This window comes from Drosophila mojavensis, unplaced genomic scaffold (assembly GCF_018153725.1).
Source record: "Drosophila mojavensis isolate 15081-1352.22 unplaced genomic scaffold, ASM1815372v1 contig_136, whole genome shotgun sequence".
Classification (NCBI taxonomy): Eukaryota; Metazoa; Arthropoda; class Insecta; order Diptera; family Drosophilidae; genus Drosophila; species Drosophila mojavensis.
The window spans coordinates 5,264,639-5,284,991 of NW_025318667.1; the positions used below are offsets into that span (position 1 = coordinate 5,264,639).

The following is a 20,353-nucleotide window of genomic DNA, read 5'->3' on the forward strand; positions in this document are numbered from 1 at the left end:
TAAAACATGATTATTTAAGTGATTTCTTCCAACTGTCGTTTGAAAGTCGTTAGATATAGTTTGTCGCATAAAAATCAGTTAAAGTACTTAATATTTTACATGCGACTATCGATAACATATGTTAGTATTCCTTGGTATTTTTTAGTATTAGACCGCCGCATTATAGAAAATTCTGTGCATAGAGCAATACTGGTTGAATTTTTTTGTTGTAACTTTTGCTGTTTTTGTTTATTATGCATTTGTTTGTAAATGTGTTGTTAATTAAATGGACGCCACAAATGCAACTACATAAATAAGCAACAATATGAACGTTGCACAAATGTGGCTATGCGCCCTGGTCGCGCTCTGCACGCAAACGACCTTTGTTGTGCAGGCAATGTGCCCCAGTAAATGCAGCTGCAAGAATATTTCAGAGAATATTCAATCGTTGCGCGTTCGCTGCGACGAACTGCATATTGTTAATTGGAGGGAGTTAAACTTTGGCGACGATGTCCACAACATAATCAGCATGTAAGCATATTTATACATTTGGCCATAAATCAATTGTTATTTATGGTTTACCTTGCAGCAATGCCAGTAAAAATGCAATTGCACACATAAGCGAAGACGATTTCAAAAGTTTTACGGAACTTAAACGATTGGATCTATCATCAAATTTACTCACCGAACTGGACAAGCGCAGCTTTGGCAATAGTCTGCCCAATGTGGAGCGCTTGCGTCTGGGTAACAATTCTATAAGTCATATATATGAAGGAACATTCGATCAGATGCCGAAACTAAAGCAGCTGTAAGTTCTCTTCATTATTTTCGCTTTTCTATATGAAACTGAAATATCTGACGTATGCATTGCTTAGGGACTTATCGAACAATCCGTTGGCCTGTGATTGCGGTTTGATTTGGTTGATCGCCTGGTCCAATGCACGCGACATACGCCTACTGCCGGCGCCCAAATGTGATTCACCCGTCAATTTTCGTGGCATGCCACTGAAGAAGCTAAAAGTGGGCATTGACTTTCGTTGCGAATCGCTGCTGCAGCCGCTTCTGGAGCTTGTGCCCAAACAGAATCAGGTAAATCAAGCGCAGCAAAGTCCAACTAAATTTATATATCTTAATTTCTTTATACTTTTCCTCAGATTGCCTTTGAGGGCGATGAGCTGCAGCTGAAGTGCTTTGCTCCCCGCGTGGCCATTGGCGCTCCGCGAGAGTCTGAGGATTTGCCCACGCGTGCGTACGTCTTCTGGGGCTGGTCGGATAAGATCAGACACCAAAACTCCACAGATGACATCATCTATCGGGATCCCACAAAGGTGTTCAATGATGTGCACTTGGAAACGCGTCATTCTAACGATTCGGGCATATTGAATTCGATCCTGCGCATTAGCAGCCTAACACAGAATCATACGGGCATGTGGGACTGCACGCTGCGTAGCCAGCAAGCGAATCTGTCGCAATCCATTGTCCTGCATGTGGTGGCCAAGGGCACGCTCTACTGCGATGCCATGGTTACGCATACGAACAAGGGCAGCTACCACTGGCCGCGCACCATGCGAGGTGAGACGGTGCTGCAGGCCTGCGTCGAGGAGCCCAGCGACATGAGCTTGCAGCGCAGGGCTTCGCATGAGTGCGGCAACGACGGTCAATGGCATCGCCTGAATGTCGAGAGCTGTGTCTATGTCAGCGAGACGACGCGCATCTTCGAGCAGTTCGCGAAGGTGAATCTAACGCTGACGAAGGGTAAAAATGCGCTGGAAATTGCGAGGCGCTTGCACAACTTTACACACATACAGACGCAGCTGCACAAGATTAGGGATCCCATGGACCTGGAGTATATAGCACGAACATTGCTTAAATATCTCGAGCAGCTGGACGCACATCAGCAGGAGATAAGCTACTTGCTGATGGACATTGTCTCCCAGCTCCTCACGCTGCCGGTCAAGATCTTTGAGGCCGCCCAACTGGAGCAGGGCACAAGCCATAAGCTGCTCCACATTGTCGAAGCCGCCGCGCTGCGACTGGCCACCAGCAGCACCATGGCCGCCGGCGATGGCGAGGCAAGCGATTGGCGGCGCCAGATGCTGCAGCGCAACATCTTCGTGGAGTTCTTCAATATCAGCCTGGAGCAATTTCTGAGCATGTCCTGCGTGTGGCTCGAGGGCAGCCAGCGTGGCCTGCAGTGCAACAGCGCCAACGATACGATACCCATGTACGAGCATGGCGACATCGACGCAGCCATACAGGTGCCCTACCAGGTGCTCAGCGAGCAGCTCACATCGGCCAATAGCTCAAGCAGTCAGCAGCGGAATTTGCGGCTAATGATTACGCTGCATCGCAACGCCAAGCTGCTGCCCAACCTGAAGAGCAAGCAGAATGAAACGTTGTCTTCCGTGGTGGTCGGAGCGCGTCTCTACAGCGAGGGCGAGCCCATCGATAATCCACTGCCAGCAGTCGAGGAGGAGCTGAATCTGGAGCAGGACGACGTCTATCAGCAGCGCATAACCATAATGCTGCGCGCCCATCCGTATCATGACGAGCGCAGTGCCCCGCTGCCTGCCTGGTGGGATGAGCAGCAACAGGAATGGAATACCCGCGTCTGCCAGCAGCACTATCAGCATCGCACCCTGCTCATGTTCAGCTGCAGCAGTCGCAGCGGCTACTTTGGATTGCTGCAGCGGGCCGCCTATTTGAACGACTATCGCAGCGAGCAGGCGGGCGCACGCTTCCGGCACGCCCCCCTGCCCATTTATGTGGGCTGCGGTCTGTTGTTCGGCTGCGCCTGGTTCAACATCGTCACCTTTGTGGTCTTCGGCTGTGCGATACGCATCAATCGGGTGCAGCGCCACGCCCTGGTCAACACCTGGCTGGCCTTGTCCACACTCTGCCTGACCTTCATGCTGGGCATCTATCAGACAACGAATTTGCTGCACTGCCGCCTGTTTGGTCTGCTGCTGCACTACCTCAGCCTCTGTGTGCTGCTCTGGCTGTGCGTCAGCCTGAGCAGCATGTACAAGCGGCTGAGCAAATCAACGACCGCCACGTCGCTGCCACTGAACGGACAGCAGTCGCTGCCCATGCAGCTGCCACAGGAGCCGCACCAGCGCAAGCCCATACTGGGCATCTATCTGGTTGGCTGGGGCATTGCGCTGCTCATCTGTGGCATCAGCAGTGCCGTCAACATGTCGGAGTATGCCGCCTACAGCTTCTGCTTTCTGCACAACTCGACGACGCTGAATGCGTTGGTGGTGCCAGCCGGCATTCTGCTCATCTTCAGTGGCTTCCTGGCGCTCTGCATTTACTATCAGCTGAGTCAGCAGGCGGTGAATGTGCTGCAGCAGCAGCAGCATCTCGGCCAGCGTCAATACTCGGACAACAATACCCAGGCGACGGAGCACATTGATCTGGATTGGTTGGACGCCAATGGCTGTGCGACCGTCAAGCAGGAGGCGAGCAGCTCGGCCTTGCAGCTGCAGGAGCAGTATAGCACACTGAGCAATCCGTTGAGCAGCATTGTGGATGACTATGAGCGGTCCAATATGTCACATCTGCGTGGACATCTGATCTTCTTGGTGCTGTATGTTTGCGCCTGGCTATCGGCCGCCTTCTATGTGCACAGCGAGGAGGAGCTCTACGTGCTGAGCTTTGTCGTCAGCTGTGTGGCCTTGGCTCTGTTTGTGCTGCTCTTCTACAATCTGACCCGGAACGATGCACGCCAGGCCTGGGCCCAGCATCGCTTGGCCAGATCCAGTCGGCTGGTGGCCTACAATAATGCAAGGAGTGGAAGCAGTCAAGCCCGAGCTGCAGCTGCCGCTGGCACATCGAATGCCAAGGCTGGCCAAGGCGCTGCCATGATAAGCAACTCAATTGTCGCCTACAAAGCGGGGCCGGGCAGCCTCTACGAGCCGAACAACTCGGCCGGCTCGCGCTCGAATAGCCAGTGCTCCAATAAGCAGCGCAGCAGCAGTGCCCGGAGCATGCGCAGCCAGAATCGCAGCAATGGCCAATTGGACTGCACCACACAGCAGCTGTTGGCTGGAGGAGTTGGCAGCGGCGGCGGTGGAGGGGGAGGCGGAATGGGAGGCAACTCGGCAACGTCTATAACCATCATCAACAATAATCATGGCCAGCAGACGCTGAGTGGAGCCTCCGCTGTCTCTCAGCAGACGGGACAACATCATCTCCTCCATGTGGGCAACGGGCAGGAGTGCATACCCAGCGCCGAAATCTTCTACAATCCCAATCAGATCAATGTGGCGCGCAAGTTCTTCAAGAAACAGAAGCGTCTGGCCAAGCGCAACAACTTCGAGCTGCAGCGCCAGGCGCTGCCCCAGCAGATGCACAGCCAGCACAGCTTGAGCGACGCCAGCTCCGAGCAGCTCTACGCCCGGCATCACAATGCGATGACCCTGCTCGCTGGTGGCAGCAAGGTGAACAACACGAATCTGCACTACAAGTCGCAGGTGGAGCAGCAGCAGCACAAGCGATTTGTGCCCGCCTCCAAGATATTGCAAGCGAACATCTACACGAATATACCCGAGACGCTGACGCCGCAGCATGAGGTGATCAAGCTGCGCACTCCATCCTTGCTGGACGAGACGCTGCACGAGCACGACGACGAGCTGTTGACCACGCACGAAGATGACGACGGCAGCTCCATGGATGAGCATGCGCCGCTGTATGCCAACACAATGCCCGGCACACCGCAGAGCGAGCTCAACGCGCAGGTGTTCCGAGAGCGAGCAGCGCCGTTGAGCTCCACGCCCGTGAAGCGACCCAGCTTGGAGGCCATGAATAGCTTGGGTCTGCCGGAGGCCGCCAGCAGCGAGGCGGCTGCTGCCGAGGAGCCGCTGCTGCAGAAGCACGAGATCTATGTCTCCAACTCGTTGCAGGTGACCAATAGCATACGCCTGGAGGATGACTTTCCCAGCGTGCTCATCCGCTACAGCCAGCAGCAGCAGTCCAAGTCCTTGAACAATATACACGACATGCTCGTCGCGGGCACTGCCACAAAGGAGGCCAATGGCAGCGCGGCAACAGCTGCATTGGAGGGCAACACTCTGGGCTCCCTGGCTGGCAGCAGTGGCAATTCGCTGGTCACCCAGATGATGTACTCCTGCTCCAGCAGCAATCTGCCCCAGCTGCAAGCCACGCACAATGCACGCAGCCGGCCCGCTGGCGTCGGCGGAGTGGATCACTTCAATCTTCCGAGCAGCACGCGCCTGCTCTCCGCCAGCCCGACCAATGAGAGCGATCTGAACTACCAGAACTCTGAGATCAGCATACGCAGCCACGGACTGTATGCGCCGCAGACGGACAACGATTTGAATTTGACACTAACGGACGATTTCCGTTGCTATCAGTCCTCGAATGCCAGCGACGCGGATGTGGATGTGCTCAATGAGTTCGACGATGAATTTGTGGCGAATGGTGATGCCGTCTATGCGCTGCATCAGAACCAGCTGCACGTGGGCAATGGAGGAGCTGGTGGCGGCGAGGCCACAGCGGAAACCACCGAGGAGGATGAGGTTGTTGGTGGTGGTGGTAGTCGTGGTGGCGTGGACGAGGATGAGGATGACGAGGAGGCCATGAATAACTCCATCGACGAACTATACGAGGCCATCAAGTGCCGCAGTCCGCTCAGGGGCTGCAAGCAGCTGCTGCAGGAAGCGCACAGCTCACCAACAGCGGCCGAGAGATTGCGAAAGACTGAGACCCAGCTGCAGCATCCGTCCTCCAGCACTCCCAATTCCAATTCCAATCCCAATCCCAACTCGAGCAGCAATCAAGATCATCTCAATGAAACTGTGGAAGATGATAGCAGCCAAAGCAGCGTCATTTCCTATATCGATCCTAGAGCAAACAATCCTAGTTAGCTTATACACTAGCCTATAGACCATATAGACTATACAGATATTTATACATCTATAACTAGATGTAGGCATAGTTATAGAGACGATACGACACACCCTCCGTGCTTGGCTGCTAGGCCAATGCCAAAGTATTCCTCTCCTCAATAGAGCCTAAGCTTTTTTTTAACTATATATATTTACTGTATATTGCATTTGTACTTTTATATGCTTCATATATACTATATAAGTAGACATATATATGCATATATATTTGTCTAGCGTAACTCATTTGGCATTACATACTTCACACAACTCACTTGACTCCTATAACATCTATTTATTATGTCTATATATAGTCCCTAAGAAATCGCATACAACAACAAAAAAAAGAAGAGATTATGAAAAACAAAACAACAAATTTATATAGTATATACATATATATAACTTCATGAAACATCGAGCAAATAAGTCAACTGTAAGCTGAACTCATCTAAAGATTAAACCAGTTTTTAAAATGTTAAATTTTAGTAACTAAACTTTTGTGTATTATGTATTTTGTATATTTAACAAAAATCAAGTGCGAATAATGCAATTTTAAAAACAATTTGTTTTTTTATTTCATTTAAACAAAATTGAGGGCAAATATGGAAATTTACATAAACATATCCAAATAGAGATATTTGCGTACTCGGGTAAGATAAGTTTTACATGGGAAAATGGATATTTGGGGCATATCCAGAAAAGGCTTCTGGGGATATATGCGGATAAGTACTATGAGAGTGAAATATTTTGGGTAATTTACTGTCCTGAAGCTAATAGAAAATTTAAATAAATAATACAGAACAGATATTTAGTTAACTAATTTATTGTTACTTATTATTATTTACTTAGAAGATATTGACAAAGCTAGAGTCAACTAAAATCATGTATTCTGCTGCAATAGGGAAAGTGGAAGCATATAGGGAAAGGTATTTGGGTGTGTATGTGGGAAGTTTGCGAAATAAATAGGGAAATAGCTATAATTCTGAAAGAACGTCATATCTTTAATGTCGTAGACACGATATTATCAGTGTGAATTTGTATATGTATCTATAGGTCTACACTGCATCAATATACAATAAATAACACGAAATACTTATACAAATTGTTTTGTAAAGAAATTACAAATGTTTAGCGTTTATTTATATTTTACGGTACAGTGAACACATTTAACAGCTACTTGTAAAGTAGATACAATTCGTAGGTAATTCGTTAGCTAGACAACGGAGTCGCACAACTGAGAGTCCAATGATAAAATATGTAATTTATATGATATTTTGTTTTTTTTTTTTTTTTTTTTTTGTATATTGTCATAAATTAAATAACTATTTAAATGTAAAACAAGGTTTAGACGAATGTGTGCGAAGGCTGTGTCAGTGTGTGTGTGTGTGTGTGTTTGTGTTAGGTTTGTGTGTATGTATAAATACTTTAACATTATATTACTTAAAGTTTAACAAATAACGGTTTAAAAAATGTTGCAATAGATGCAAGCTAAATACAAATATTTATGATATATTACTAATTAGTTGACATATTGATATTGCTGCGCCATTAACAATGAAAACTAGCGCTTGTGCGTGTTTTGTTCGCTCTAGATACAAAATAACATTATTCGATTTATATAGATAGATAGTTGGATGTGGGATCGGTGCGACGATTCGCATATTCAAATGCTGCGTATGGACTTCCAGCGTCGCAGCAAAAGACACGCTGAGGTCAATCCACTGGAAAATTGGCTAAATTCGCTAATGTTTATGTTACGTGTTGGAATGTCGATTTTCTCTTTTAAAGTCTGCAAATAAAATCGAAAGAATGTAGTGCGTGTATAACAGCCGTATAACAGTGAGGGAAATACCTTGTAGGCTTCTGGAATCTCAGCGGGTGATCTGTGCACAATTGTGCCATTGATATACAACATATTTGCCGCACTCTCCTCGGGCAACGTGAGCTTCTGATAGGTGAAGCTCGCCTCTCGCTCCATGCGCTTCACAATCTCCTGGCAGGTGGCACTTGTGCTCACACACAGCACATCCGGCCCAGCCATGGTGACATAGTACTTTAAGCGCTTGCAACCATTCACCTATTGAGAAAAATAAAAATCAAATTACTTTCGATTAGAACGGAATTTAAAATCAAGTCTAGCCGTAACTCACTCTTATAGGAGTCACTGGATATTCGGGATATGCCATGGCAACTGCGCGGGCGCCCTCCTCGTTTGTGAAACTAGAAATGCCAATGAAAAACTCTCGCCCTGTAAGCGATGACCGTGATATTTACAGTTATTGCGAATATATTGATTAATTTGCTTGAATTTATTTAGTTACCCGTAAAGAGCACATCGCCGCCATCCAATTGGGCATGAGGATCATCGATCTCGATAACCGGTATATCCAGCTCCTTCTTCAAAATGATGGCCATGCTCTCCGCTTCGCGGCGGCGTTTCGGATTTTCCGATCTGCCAATAAGCGCAACTCCATTGCAGACCACGGCGCTGCTCTCAACGAAAACGCCTTCGGGCAGTGCATCATCCGGCGGCAGCTCGATCACATCCAAGCCAATTTCACGCAATAGAGTGCAATATTGTTCGTGTTGTTGCTTCGCCAATTGTACATCAAAGTCGCCCGTTTCGAGCAAGGCATTGGAGATTCTGAAGATCACACGCAAATTATGAATTAAACGAATTAACAACAATCAAGTGTGAACAAGCGAATGAATGGGGGAATGAATGAAGTAATTTACGCCTTAGCACGGGGTCAATGCGTGGGTGACAATGTTTGCTGGTTTGCCCCAACCCTTAAACCTGGCCCCACCCAAAGCCAACCACTGAGCCATTGCCTAGGCAACATGACCTAATTTCCCCGTCCAGGTGTGCGCTGCACTGCGCAGCTTAGCCAGGCAACTTCCTGTCACTCACCTGGCAACGATTGCGTGTGTATATTTGGGTGACATCTTGCACACTGGTTAATCCAGCGGTATACGGTTTATATCTGGACGACACCAGGAGGAGACACTAAACCGAATTTCAGATGTTGAATTTGTGTACTCGCCATAGAGCGCCATTCACGTATGACCGCAACCACGCTGACATTCACACTGCCGAAATCACTCTGTACACTTAACATTGCCGCCCAATTGATCTGTTAATGTTAAGTGAAGATGATGGTACACATTGAGGGTGCACTTCGTTCAAAATAGTTGACCAGTTAAATGACATTATATACACTATATTGATCAAAAATAATTATGTTCATTCATTCATAAATAAAGGCTTCGATAGCGTTTACATGCAGCACATTTAACAGTCTTGCTCCACAGCGAACATAACAGCTCAGCACTTGACAATCATGTTACTAGAATTCCAAGCCATTCACACTGACAGTTATTTTAAAAAGCTCAGTTGAAGTTTGAAAAAGATTTCACTCTATGGCAGTTACAGCTCAACAAAATTCATGTTCATATTTGTGCGAGAAATTTGTAGAATTTCTATATAATATTAGTAACATACAATCGTAAACAGATATTTATGAAGTGCAGATACAAATAAACAAGAACTTAACAGTTAATTCGTTATCATATATTTATAGTCATGTTTCAGAATCAGGTGGTATTGACGCGCGAGCGTCGTCGCTTTGGCCGCCAATGCGTCTTCGAGGATCGCAACGAGCTAATGGTCAGCGTACATCCGAGCAGTCGTCTGCGCCTCAAATATATCATGGGTAATCCGCAGACACGTGGCATGCAGCTAAGCTCCGTGATGGCATTGAGTGAGGTGGAAACAGAGAATGCAACCTACGATGAGCATGGTATGTTTCATTATGAGGGCGGCTGGCCCAAGGAGGTGAACATGAACGACGAGGAGCAAACGCTGCGTCATCGCAAGAAGGTCGAACGTGATGATGCTTGGGGTGATGAGGTCAAGGAGCTCATTAGGACCACAATGAATACAGCTCGCCAAAACAATGCCATTAACATATATGATCATTTCTTTGATGATCTGCCACACGATATGGGTCGCACCATTTGCATGCCGTTCAAGTCACGCACCATCAACATCATTCACGACATGTGGCAGCCACAGCGTCACATGGCCGTGATCAATTGGATGCCGAATGAAAACAGACAGATCATGACCCAGTATAGCAATCTGTATACATTGAGAGGCGAGAACCGTCGCATGGTCACCAATGATGATAGCAATGGCAGCACCAATGCCTTCTACGTCTGGGATGTTAAGAACCCCATTAAGCCCTTGTATTACTATGACAGCCCGGAGGTTATATCGTGCGCCAAGATCTGTCCTAAGGAGGAGAACAATATGGCAGCTGGCACATATACGGGCAAGGTCTGCATTTGGGAGACCTTCGAGAGTGGCATGTGCATCAGCACGTGCCCCATGGAGGCGGCACATCGTGAACAAACTTCTTCCCTGACTTGGGTGTATTCGAAATCGAATACAGAATTCTACTCGGCCTCGTTGGATGGCTCGGTGAAGTTCTGGGACATTCGAGATCTCAAGATGCCAGCCAATGAGATCGTTCTCGAGCCGTATACGCGCAATCGTCAAAACCGTCAGAATGCTCACGGCTGCACCGTTCTGGAGTTTGAATATACCATTCCGGTTCGTTTTATAGCTGGCACCGACATGGGCAGCGTTTTCGTGGGCAATCGCAAGGGTCTGAATCCCGTCGAGATGCTCGTCGGTAGTTTCATGATCTGTGCCGGGCCGATTCGCACGATCCATCGCAATCCGTTCTTCGTGAAGAATTTCGTCATTGTCGGGGACTGGCGTGCGCGCATCTGGTGCGAGGAGGTCAAGAATCGTCCGAGTACCATGTACGTGAAGAAGCGCTCGCAGCTAATGTGCGGCGCCTGGAGCAGTGGACGCGCCTCGTTGTTTGTCACTGGGGACATTGATGGCGTTGTTGACTTTTGGGACTTCCTATTGAGCCAACGCAAGCCCATTTATAGCATCAATTTCCGTTCAACCATCACGGCCGTTGTCTTTCAGCCGGGCGGGCAGCATTTGGCCATTTCGCTAGCGAACGGCGATACGCATATCATGAATCTGGACGAGGCCATGAAGAAGACCACCAGCAAGGAGAAGGCACTCATGGCGGCAGTAAGCTAACGAACTTCAGTTTACGCTAATCCTAATCTCTTCTAATCTCACCTCTTTGTTCCTACCTATTTTCCTCTCCCCTTCCTCCCGCCTTCGTCATGCTTCGGCCAACCCATTCAGATGTTCGAGCGGGAGATTACACGCAGCAAGCTGCTGGAGGCGCGCGTTGATGAGATCAAGCTGCGTCGTCGCACACTCATTATGGAGGAGGAGGAACGCCAGTCGAAGGCCGCCGCCATCGTTGAGGAAGCACCGCCAGTGGTGCCCGACCTAGAGCTGGATCCCGACAATCCCGATCAGTTCATCAAGATGATCGAGTCCGACGAACAGTTTCGTGTGGCTCTGGCCACGTTCCACGAGACCCTCGAGGCTGTCGATCGCAAGCGGGCCGCCGAAAAGAAAGTCATGGAGCGTACCGACTTCGAGCAGCTCTACTTGGACAATCTGGCCGAGCAGGCCAAGATCGAGGAGGCACGCAAGAAACGTCCCGGCTCCATAACCTCCAAGGAGGCCAGAGAAATGCGCGCGGCCAAGGCCAAGGCCAAGGCAGCAGCGGCCAAAGCAGCAGCAGCCAAAGGCAAGAAATAATCCACGAAATCTCTGTTCTCTCCGTTCGCTGTTCAAGTTGAAAGACAAACGATATCAAATATATATAGTATCTATATAGAACTGTTTGACTGATTTGCATATATTGATTTAGGGAGCTTGAAGGTATATAGGCAGTTTTTCCTTAGGCAAAACTTCTTAGTCAAAAGCCATATGCGAGGGTAGTATATGTAGTAGTATATATTGATCCTCAAAATAAATATATATGTATCTATAATATAGTCTCTATATAATATATTTACAATATATACTTACGCTTTGCTTTAAGTAAAGATTAATGTCTAATAGCCTATCTAATAGTTGGTTCAGTAATTACCTCTGAATTTTTTATAAGGTCTCGTATTACATCCATATTTTCCAACTGCTTAGAGAATTTATAGTTTTCCCAAGCTTAAGAACCTTTACTCAATGAATCGAACAGTCAGTCAAGCACTCAAGAAAATAAGCTCTATATCAGCATATACTTATGCACATAAAGTATCATTAGACATTAGCCATTGTGTTTGAAATATGCTCCAATTAACCTGCACGTGTTTCCCATGAAATCCCCTTTCAAATAAGTCTGATCTTAATTGAGACTGCAATTAGCAATCTTTCGTTTAATGTTCTATAAACCTAAGTGTTTTCAAAATATTTTCAGTCTGACTCAGCTTAATGGCACAATCTAGAATTGATAATAGCTTTGGGTCGCAATCAAGTCAAAAATGATTTCCCTTGGTATGCGAAGTTATGGCTAGGCTTAAAGCACTTTTGAAATCTAATTTTTTTATTGATTCGAAAAAAAAACTGAATTATTGATCCATTTTGATTTAAATGATATCAATATTTATCAACAATATCATAATCGATATTATTATTATGCAGAGGGTTAGGATTAGGATCATGCGAATTTTTCGTATGACTATTTTCATTATCAATATCTATATGACTATGAATATCATTTTTGATATTCCAACCATGACCATTATGGTCATGATAATGGTATTACTTAATACGAATTTGATGATCAGCAATGTTTCCGCTATCATCAATCATCATACTCGACATTTTGACCAAAAATCAATCATCCTTTTTATCATCCACTTCAGCTTCTACAATATCATCATCATCATTATCTCCTTCACCATCATAATTATCATACCATCATAAAAGATGGTATGTTATTATTATTATATTTATAGATATCATCCATATCGTTACGACTTTTATCATTATATTTACATAATTATAAAACAAACTCCAATTAAATTCATAATCTTTATAATTATCTGTTTATTAAGTAACAACCTTTAAGCTCGCTAAATTCACATCTTGTATAAGTAGATAAATATAAAAGTATGTATAAAATCCACAGAAAAAATTAAAAAAAAAAAAATAGTAAAAAAAAAAAAAAATATGAAGAAGGAAGAAAATATCGATAAAGCTGTTGAGACTTAAAATTATCATTGGAAGTTCCGCGTTCTACCTTTAGTTTTTCTTTTTGGTTTCATTTGTTTTAATTTTTAGTTTTGGCTTAAATCTTGTCGGTATCAACGCCCGTATCGAGGAAATCGTTGACCAATCGCATCGCTTTTCTGGGTATTATGCGGCTCACCTTCTCAACACCCACAAAATGGCGAGGTACAGCCGCCTCCTCCAGACCCTGACGCTGGGCCTCGATGATCGAGGCGGCCGCATCCTTGGGCGAAATAAGTTTCATCAGACTGGGGAAACGATAGTGCGGATTCTTGCACAGACCCGTATCGATCATATACGGATAGATGGTGGTAAATTTGATCTGAAAGGAGACAGGAAATAAATACGATCCATAGGTTAGTGGACAACAAGGACTCTACATATATATATCTATATCTATGACTTACTTTGGACAGCGGATTCTGCTTTCGCAGCTCCTCAGCCAGGGCTGCCATGTAGCCACGTACGGCGAACTTTGTGCCGCAATAGGGCACCAAATTGGCCAGGCCAAAGAGACCGGCGCAGGAGGATAGAGCCACAATGTTGCCCTCGTTGCGCTCAATCATGGCGGGCAGGAAGGCCTGGATGATCTGCAAGACAGAGAGAGAGAGATAGAGAGTTAGAGAAGACAGGAGACTGTGTGTGAGCGAGAGAAGAGACATACCCAAAAGTGAGCAACCACATTGACATCGTACATGAGACGTATCTCCTGTTCCGTATGCTCGAGCAGCGGATGGCATGGCATAATGCCAGCGTTGTTGATCACAATGCTAACGAAGCCATGTTCCTTTTGTATTTTGGTAGCCAACTCCAAAACCTCTTCGCGGCGGGCCACATTGCAGATATAGCCGTGGGCTGTGCCGCCCGCCTGCTTAATCTCTTTGACCGTCTGTGTGTTGGTCTGCTCATTGACGTCCCAGCAGAGGACCTTGGCGCCAAGGCTAGCATATTGCAATGCCATCTCCTTGCCCATGCCATGGCCGGCGCCAGTGATCAATACCAACTTGCCATTGACATGCTCCAATGGCCGGGTACTGAACATCTGGATGATCTCCTGTATAATCGTCAGCCAGAATTTGAACACCAACAGCACAATGTCCACGATCAGCAGCACAATATTATATATGGTGTTCTGGCCAATCTCAATTCCGCCACCATTGGGCTTGTTGTTGTTGCTGTAAAATAGTAAATTAATCAGTTGTGAGCTTAATGGTCGGGAGAAGGGGGAAAGGGGGATATCATAATTGGGAAAGTGCGTGACAACGGTTAATTATAGTGAGATCTAAGCCAATATTAAGCATGTGTGGCTGCTGCGAGGTCTGCCCTTAATAATGTGCGTCAGTTCAACTAGCAAATGCCCATCACTTTGTTTACTCTTAAATTGTAAAAAAAAATCAAAAGTAATACATTTTCGGCTGTCAATGTTTTCGAGTTTACTGTTAAAGTATACATAAATATTATGGCAAATTATTTGCAATTCATTTAGTATATAATAAAGTAATACGTTTTATTGTAAAGTTTTGAGTTTACCGTTTAAACTTACTTATATTTTATTGCGCTTAATTTCATCGCTAATTGTATGGAGGCGCTGCCAGACTTGGCAAATTAACTAAAAGCATTTAGCAGTTTTTGAGTATTTATCAAAGTATTTTTTTTTTTTTTTTTGTTAGAATTGGATAATAAATTGACCATTCCTATTATTTTTGTATTTTTCATTTTTATCATTTACTTGGCTATCTTTATTCTGCTTTGGAACATGAAAAGTTCAGGCAATTAATAAATATGTACATCATAATGCAAAGCTATTCATCCTAGTTTTAAATTTTACATGCAGTTGCGTGATCTGTGGACAGCGATAAAAAACGCCAGCTTTTCAAATTGAAATAGAAGCTGGTCACATTGAATGGTCCTGCCCGCAACAGAGAGCAACACGAGCCTTGATAACATACGAATATGCAAATAATGCCAAACTTTTAAAATGCGAATTCCAGCTGGTCACACTTAGGTTGTCCTTGTCACACAAATACAAAAAAAAAAAAAAAACACTATGTAATATATTTATTCCATAATTTTTCACTAGACGCACAACATTGTTATTTTGGAGGCAGCCCTCGAATAGGCTAATTGTGTGTGCGTGTACACGCGCGCGTATATGTGTATGTAGATCTGTACGTTAACGTATCCATAGGTCTTTAGGTCGAGCTCCAACGGACGATTTACACTTCTGAGCATCTGCAGCACCAAATACTCATTCGTATTCACATTCACTTTTATCTTTATCTGTGACCAGCTGCTGACCAAGCGACCTCTGACAGAACGTTTGTAATTCTGTTCATTTTGTTTTGTTTGTATTATTTTCAGCTCAGCTTCATATTCAATGAGCCGAGAGGCAGAGCGGAGGGGCCAGAGAGTTGGGGCTGTTGCAGCCACTGTCAGCAAATTTATTGTTTTTCTGGCTGTCGCTAGCCCATATAGCTTGTATAAATAGTACAAATATATAAGTGGCCAAACAGCTAATTACGAAAGCAGAACAGCAACAAAAGCGCATTGAATTCAGCCATTGTATAATATGAGTTGGTCAGCTGCCATGAACCCTGACCTCAAGCCAAACCTTGGCATACAGTTCATAACGAAACTCTCAGTCTGACCCTGGCTTTTTAACTTTGACTTTGACTTTAACTCGTTCGGAGCATCAAACAACACCCACAACATTGTCACACCCGAATCCCACTATATCTAGCTCTTCTGTAGAATTTTCAATTTTTCGTAGGGTATTATAATACATATAATCACGTTAAGTCTAATGATATTCAGTTATACATTCAATGTCACGGTATTTATCCTTAGTTTCATGTTCTATGCGAACTGAGCGGTTGCTCAAGTTTTCCACATGAAACTTCTTAGAAGCAGCAAGAGAACTTTGACTTGGAGCAGCAAGAGAACTTTCGACTTGGAGCATAAATTATATTATATATATTATTGTTGAAATTTTGAGATGCTAGTACTCTGGTTATTCTTCAAAACTCTAATATAATAATTTAATATATAATTATTTCAATATGTGCATCTTAGAATCTCGGGAATACGTATATGTTAGACATACAAAAATAAATAGCAGTATATCAAAATTAATTTGTTTTTATTATATTATATTACATAGTTGATGGTTAAGATAGATGAAATTTTTCATTTAAAAAATCAACTAGTTTGAATTAGTCGTTTTATATTAGAAAAATATATACAAACTATACACCATCGTAATTTTATTGAAATATAAGGATTTTATTGGACTAAAAGAAAAAGAAAGATATCTTACATATATGTATATACCTAGTACTGTTTAACACTCTAAATTTAGTAGAATAATTTAATATACAGTTTCTTTCGAACTTTGTCTATGACAAACATTATAATCTACATATACAGCATATAGATAGAAGGGAAATTATATATGAATGCTGAATGCAGTTTTCCTTCTGCCTTAATTTATGTTGATAGAATCATAAAATCATTCATTAGATCAATTAATCATTTACATACCCTTCTGAACGAGCTCAATAATTACAACACAATTACTTGACAGCTGCAACATTGTAAGAATGTTATAAAATAGTTTCCGTGCCAATTGGGACGAAAGTCGGTTCGATAAGATTTTCGTTTTCTATGTACAAAGTGCATAGTTTTTTAGGTTCTACTTAAGAGTCGGCTAATTGCTCGACTATTTTGTTACAATAATAATCTCTAGCAACTGCTACACTTCAAAGATAACAAAAACAAAAAACACAAAAAAAAAAAAAAAAAAAACTAAAGTTCGATTGCTGGGGTCAGAGTACCAAATGGACCTTATCTATGGAGCACACACACATACAGTGAAAAAAAGAAAGGAAAGAAAAAACTAATAGACCACACATGCAGTACGTGTCATACGAGCAGTATTAAGAAAAAGAAAATAATTTACAAAAAAATAGAAATAATCGGGCGCTACTGACTGCGAATTACTTATTCACAAATCACTTATTCGCGGCCGGAACTTTGCCAGATCCATTTCTAGTTGCCGATTTACCACGCCATTTTCTGAGATACCGAAAATGTCATTCTTCACGCCCAAAGAAGGCGAATGGGAAAAATCTTCTAAATCTTGAATCTTTACTAGTCGAGTATATGGTCAAAATTCCAAGTCAATTCGATCTTTGCACCAATATACTCCATTCAGTTTCGTGAATGAGTATAAAAAAGTTGTATTTTTATTATTTGTATGTTTTATATATAGATGAATGTGGCGCATGTCGATAAGATTACGACTTCTTGATTTTGTCAAGCTGCATCAGTTGTTGCTAGCGAACGTCGAATTCCACAATTCAGAAATCTATTATTCATGTAATTTCTCATTATTTTTGTTTGTACCTTATTATTATTTTTTTTTTTTTTTTTGATCGCGATTTTATTTTCACTCACACTTCGTATAGCTGAGCATCTTGATTTGTTTTGTTTGTTTTTTTTTTTTTTTCTTACTAACCTCTGAATGGACATTTTTAAGGATCTCTTGGGTGTTTAGTTATATTTCTTTTCGGACACCCAAACCGTTAGCGCCTGTTAACGAATTCAAACTGAATTCCCACAGAAGTAAACAGTACGCAATGCGACATGCCGGCAGGTCGTATGAGTGATTATTTATTTTCAAAAAAGAAAAAACACTCACTCACATACACACACACACACACACTCGTACTCACACACACACTCACACATACGCGGCCAGCATGGAGAGCTTGTGCTATAAACATTTTACTATGCATGTTTACACGCCGCCCTCGTGCCCCTACCCCTACATAGTTTTGATCTATATAGAACTGGTGTGCGAGAGTGAGAGGAAAAGAGAGCTGCACTGTGAGAGAGCGAGAGCAAGACACTTGAGTGTGAATATGAGTGCCCCCAGTGAGTGTAGAGAGTGTAATGTGAGTGTGTGTGTGTTCATGTGTGTTTGTGTGTGTGTTAATCAGCGTCCGATGATTACATGCATGCAGTAATATTTATAAACAATGAGGGTCTATATTTTGGATTTGACTCGTATTATTAGCTGCAGATATATGCATGTCTATATGATAGAGACACACGCAGACACACACACACACACACACACTGTTTGGTTTTGGTTGAAGTCACAAATGTTTCTGGGCCCTTTATCTAGATTATTGTGCATTTTTATCGCTAAAAATACAAACAGAATTCCAGATACGAATTTCAATATACAAATAAATAATAGTGCAATCGAGCGTTATCGACTGCACCATACCCATTCATTATGATAGCGTTTCTGAGATGCCGGAAATAGCATTCATCGATTTGCCACGCCCCTAGTGGGCGTTTCAAACAAATCTTAGCATTTCAGAGCACGAGGCTAGCAACAAGTATCTATTCCATATTTCTAGTCTCTAGCTAACAATAGCGGTGAAATGATGTGCGTGCATACCGATAGAGAAACGGACGGACGGACAGACAGACGAATGAATAGCAATACGGACATTGCACAAAGCCAATATACTCATTTCCCTTCGTGCATGAGTAGAAAATATTGAATGACTTTTACAGCTACAAATACTACTTTGATATAAACAAAGATAGCGACAGCTATACACATAGATATCTAAGATCAACATGACAAAAGTTAATTCCACATAAATGTAGAATTACATATAGCAATATAGATGTTTAGCGACATGTGCCATGTGCAATTAGAGATAAAGATATACCTACACAAACTGATATATTTAGCTATTATTTTCTTTAGCTTCAATTGAGTTAGAAATATACAACCTATTGGCCTTCGATAAGCGAGAATTACAGCGAATGCATTTGGTATAAACATTACTTTGGTTTTCTTCTTCACTCAATCGATTTCATTCATATATGATTACCTCCTAGGCTTAAATATGTTTAGGAATATTTGAACTGAAGTGTAAGGTATTTTTCAGTTATCTTATATATATAATATTTTCTGTTTATTGGAGAGTCAATTGTTAATTTGTTTCCCACACGGTATTTCACCCTAACCAAAGCTATTTGAAAACAATTTTTTCTACATTTTATTAAAGGGTATATTATCTCGCACATTTTCTATTTATTTTCATCTTTCACCCTAACCAAAGCTATTTAAAAACAATTTTTTCTACATTTTATTAAAGGGTATATTATCTCGCACATTTTCTATTTATTTTCATCTGGAAAAAAATACCTTTTAGTTAATTTTAAATCTTACGTGGTATGCCGTGTAGCATTGACTATTTTAGTTTTGAGTTACATGGTATTCTACAGTGAAATCTTCTACTTATTTGAATGCGATATGTGGTATCACCTGTACTCTATATACTGTACTTCCATTACAGAAGAATATGTACTATAGGCTGTTACCCCAGTACGGGGAGTATTCTATACTATAGAGTATTTCTACTAAGAACTATATCCAAGCCGATTTCATGGGGTTAGGGGTGTTTAGTAGTGACACTATATATATTCTTTCATAATTGTTTCTCTTCAGTGTTCCACATTACAGGGTATTTCCCAGTTGTTCCTCACTTAATTTATCGTACTTAGATTACTAAGATGTCACCGCTTTGAGAATATGCTGTATAGCCATAACCCCTCATAAACATCCCCCATGGGGGCGTGTGGAGCTGAGTGCGTCCATCAATTGAACACGATATGCATTGGGGCATTACGTAGTCGTCACGGTAAATCAATATGGGAAACCAACTTTGAGTCAACTGATATGATGCATAAAGTGTGATAAGAGTTGGCTTTTCAGTTACGCTTGGCTGACAATTATAGAACTATCGCCTAGAGAGGAGTACGTGACTGAGGAATGTGTAGAACGACCAAGCTCCAAATTGTGTAGAATATGTATCGTACTTGGCAATTTTCCAGCTATATATATATATCTGGAATGTAATCTAGCATGATATAATATCTAGCTAGCAATGAGCTTATGCGCAAGCTAATCGATCAAGCGCGCATATAGATGCTATACAATAGCTGCTCGGATAGTATTTTATGCTTGGAATAGTGAAAACGAGATTTTCAAATTGAATACTGAAAAAAAAAAACTGGATGTTTGACGGCCTTGCACGAGAGATTCAATGTGTGTCAAGTTACGTATACGCCAGTGAATGAGCATATGAGTATGATTAGGTATTATTGTACATATATATTGCGCTCAGTCTAATTCCCATTCCGGTTCGCCAAAGCTTCAGATCTTTTGTTTTTATTTTCTTGCCGTTGTTTTTGTTGTTGCTGA

The 20,353-nt window shown here is 43.0% G+C and overlaps 4 protein-coding genes across 5 annotated transcripts; 2 read left to right on the plus strand and 2 right to left on the minus strand.

The window, feature by feature from the left end:
• Nucleotides 1-158: 158 nt before the first annotated feature.
• LOC6585981 (adhesion G protein-coupled receptor A3) lies at nt 159-6,396 on the plus strand. Its single transcript, XM_002011569.4, has 4 exons — nt 159-510; nt 569-787; nt 855-1,068; nt 1,134-6,396. The coding sequence occupies exons 1-4, from the start codon at nt 305-307 to the stop codon at nt 5,865-5,867; spliced, it is 5,373 nt and encodes a 1,790-aa protein (XP_002011605.3). The 5' UTR covers nt 159-304; the 3' UTR covers nt 5,868-6,396.
• A 582-nt stretch (nt 6,397-6,978) lies between these two features.
• On the minus strand, nt 6,979-8,970 carry LOC6585982 (N(G),N(G)-dimethylarginine dimethylaminohydrolase 1). Its single transcript, XM_002011570.4, has 5 exons — nt 8,797-8,970; nt 8,207-8,529; nt 8,036-8,133; nt 7,738-7,962; nt 6,979-7,674 (listed from the first exon to the last, which is right to left on the minus strand). The coding sequence occupies exons 1-5, from the start codon at nt 8,829-8,831 to the stop codon at nt 7,549-7,551; spliced, it is 807 nt and encodes a 268-aa protein (XP_002011606.1). The 5' UTR covers nt 8,832-8,970; the 3' UTR covers nt 6,979-7,548.
• A 313-nt stretch (nt 8,971-9,283) lies between these two features.
• LOC6585983 (dynein intermediate chain 3, ciliary) lies at nt 9,284-11,670 on the plus strand. Its single transcript, XM_002011571.4, has 2 exons — nt 9,284-11,001; nt 11,122-11,670. Exons 1-2 carry the CDS (start codon nt 9,469-9,471, stop codon nt 11,587-11,589), a joined length of 2,001 nt encoding a protein of 666 aa, XP_002011607.1. The 5' UTR covers nt 9,284-9,468; the 3' UTR covers nt 11,590-11,670.
• Nucleotides 11,671-12,850: 1,180 nt separating this feature from the next.
• Nucleotides 12,851-17,687, minus strand: LOC6585984 (epidermal retinol dehydrogenase 2). Of its 2 annotated transcripts, none has more exons than XM_002011572.4 (4): nt 17,579-17,687; nt 13,727-14,237; nt 13,470-13,652; nt 12,851-13,384 (listed from the first exon to the last, which is right to left on the minus strand). In XM_002011572.4, the coding sequence occupies exons 1-4, from the start codon at nt 17,590-17,592 to the stop codon at nt 13,121-13,123; spliced, it is 972 nt and encodes a 323-aa protein (XP_002011608.2). In that variant the 5' UTR covers nt 17,593-17,687; the 3' UTR covers nt 12,851-13,120. The 2 variants fall into 2 exon arrangements, with proteins under 2 accessions (XP_002011608.2, XP_043867147.1); XM_044011212.1 differs by lacking the exon at nt 17,579-17,687 and adding an exon at nt 14,606-14,646.
• Between the last annotated feature and the right edge of the window lie 2,666 nt (nt 17,688-20,353).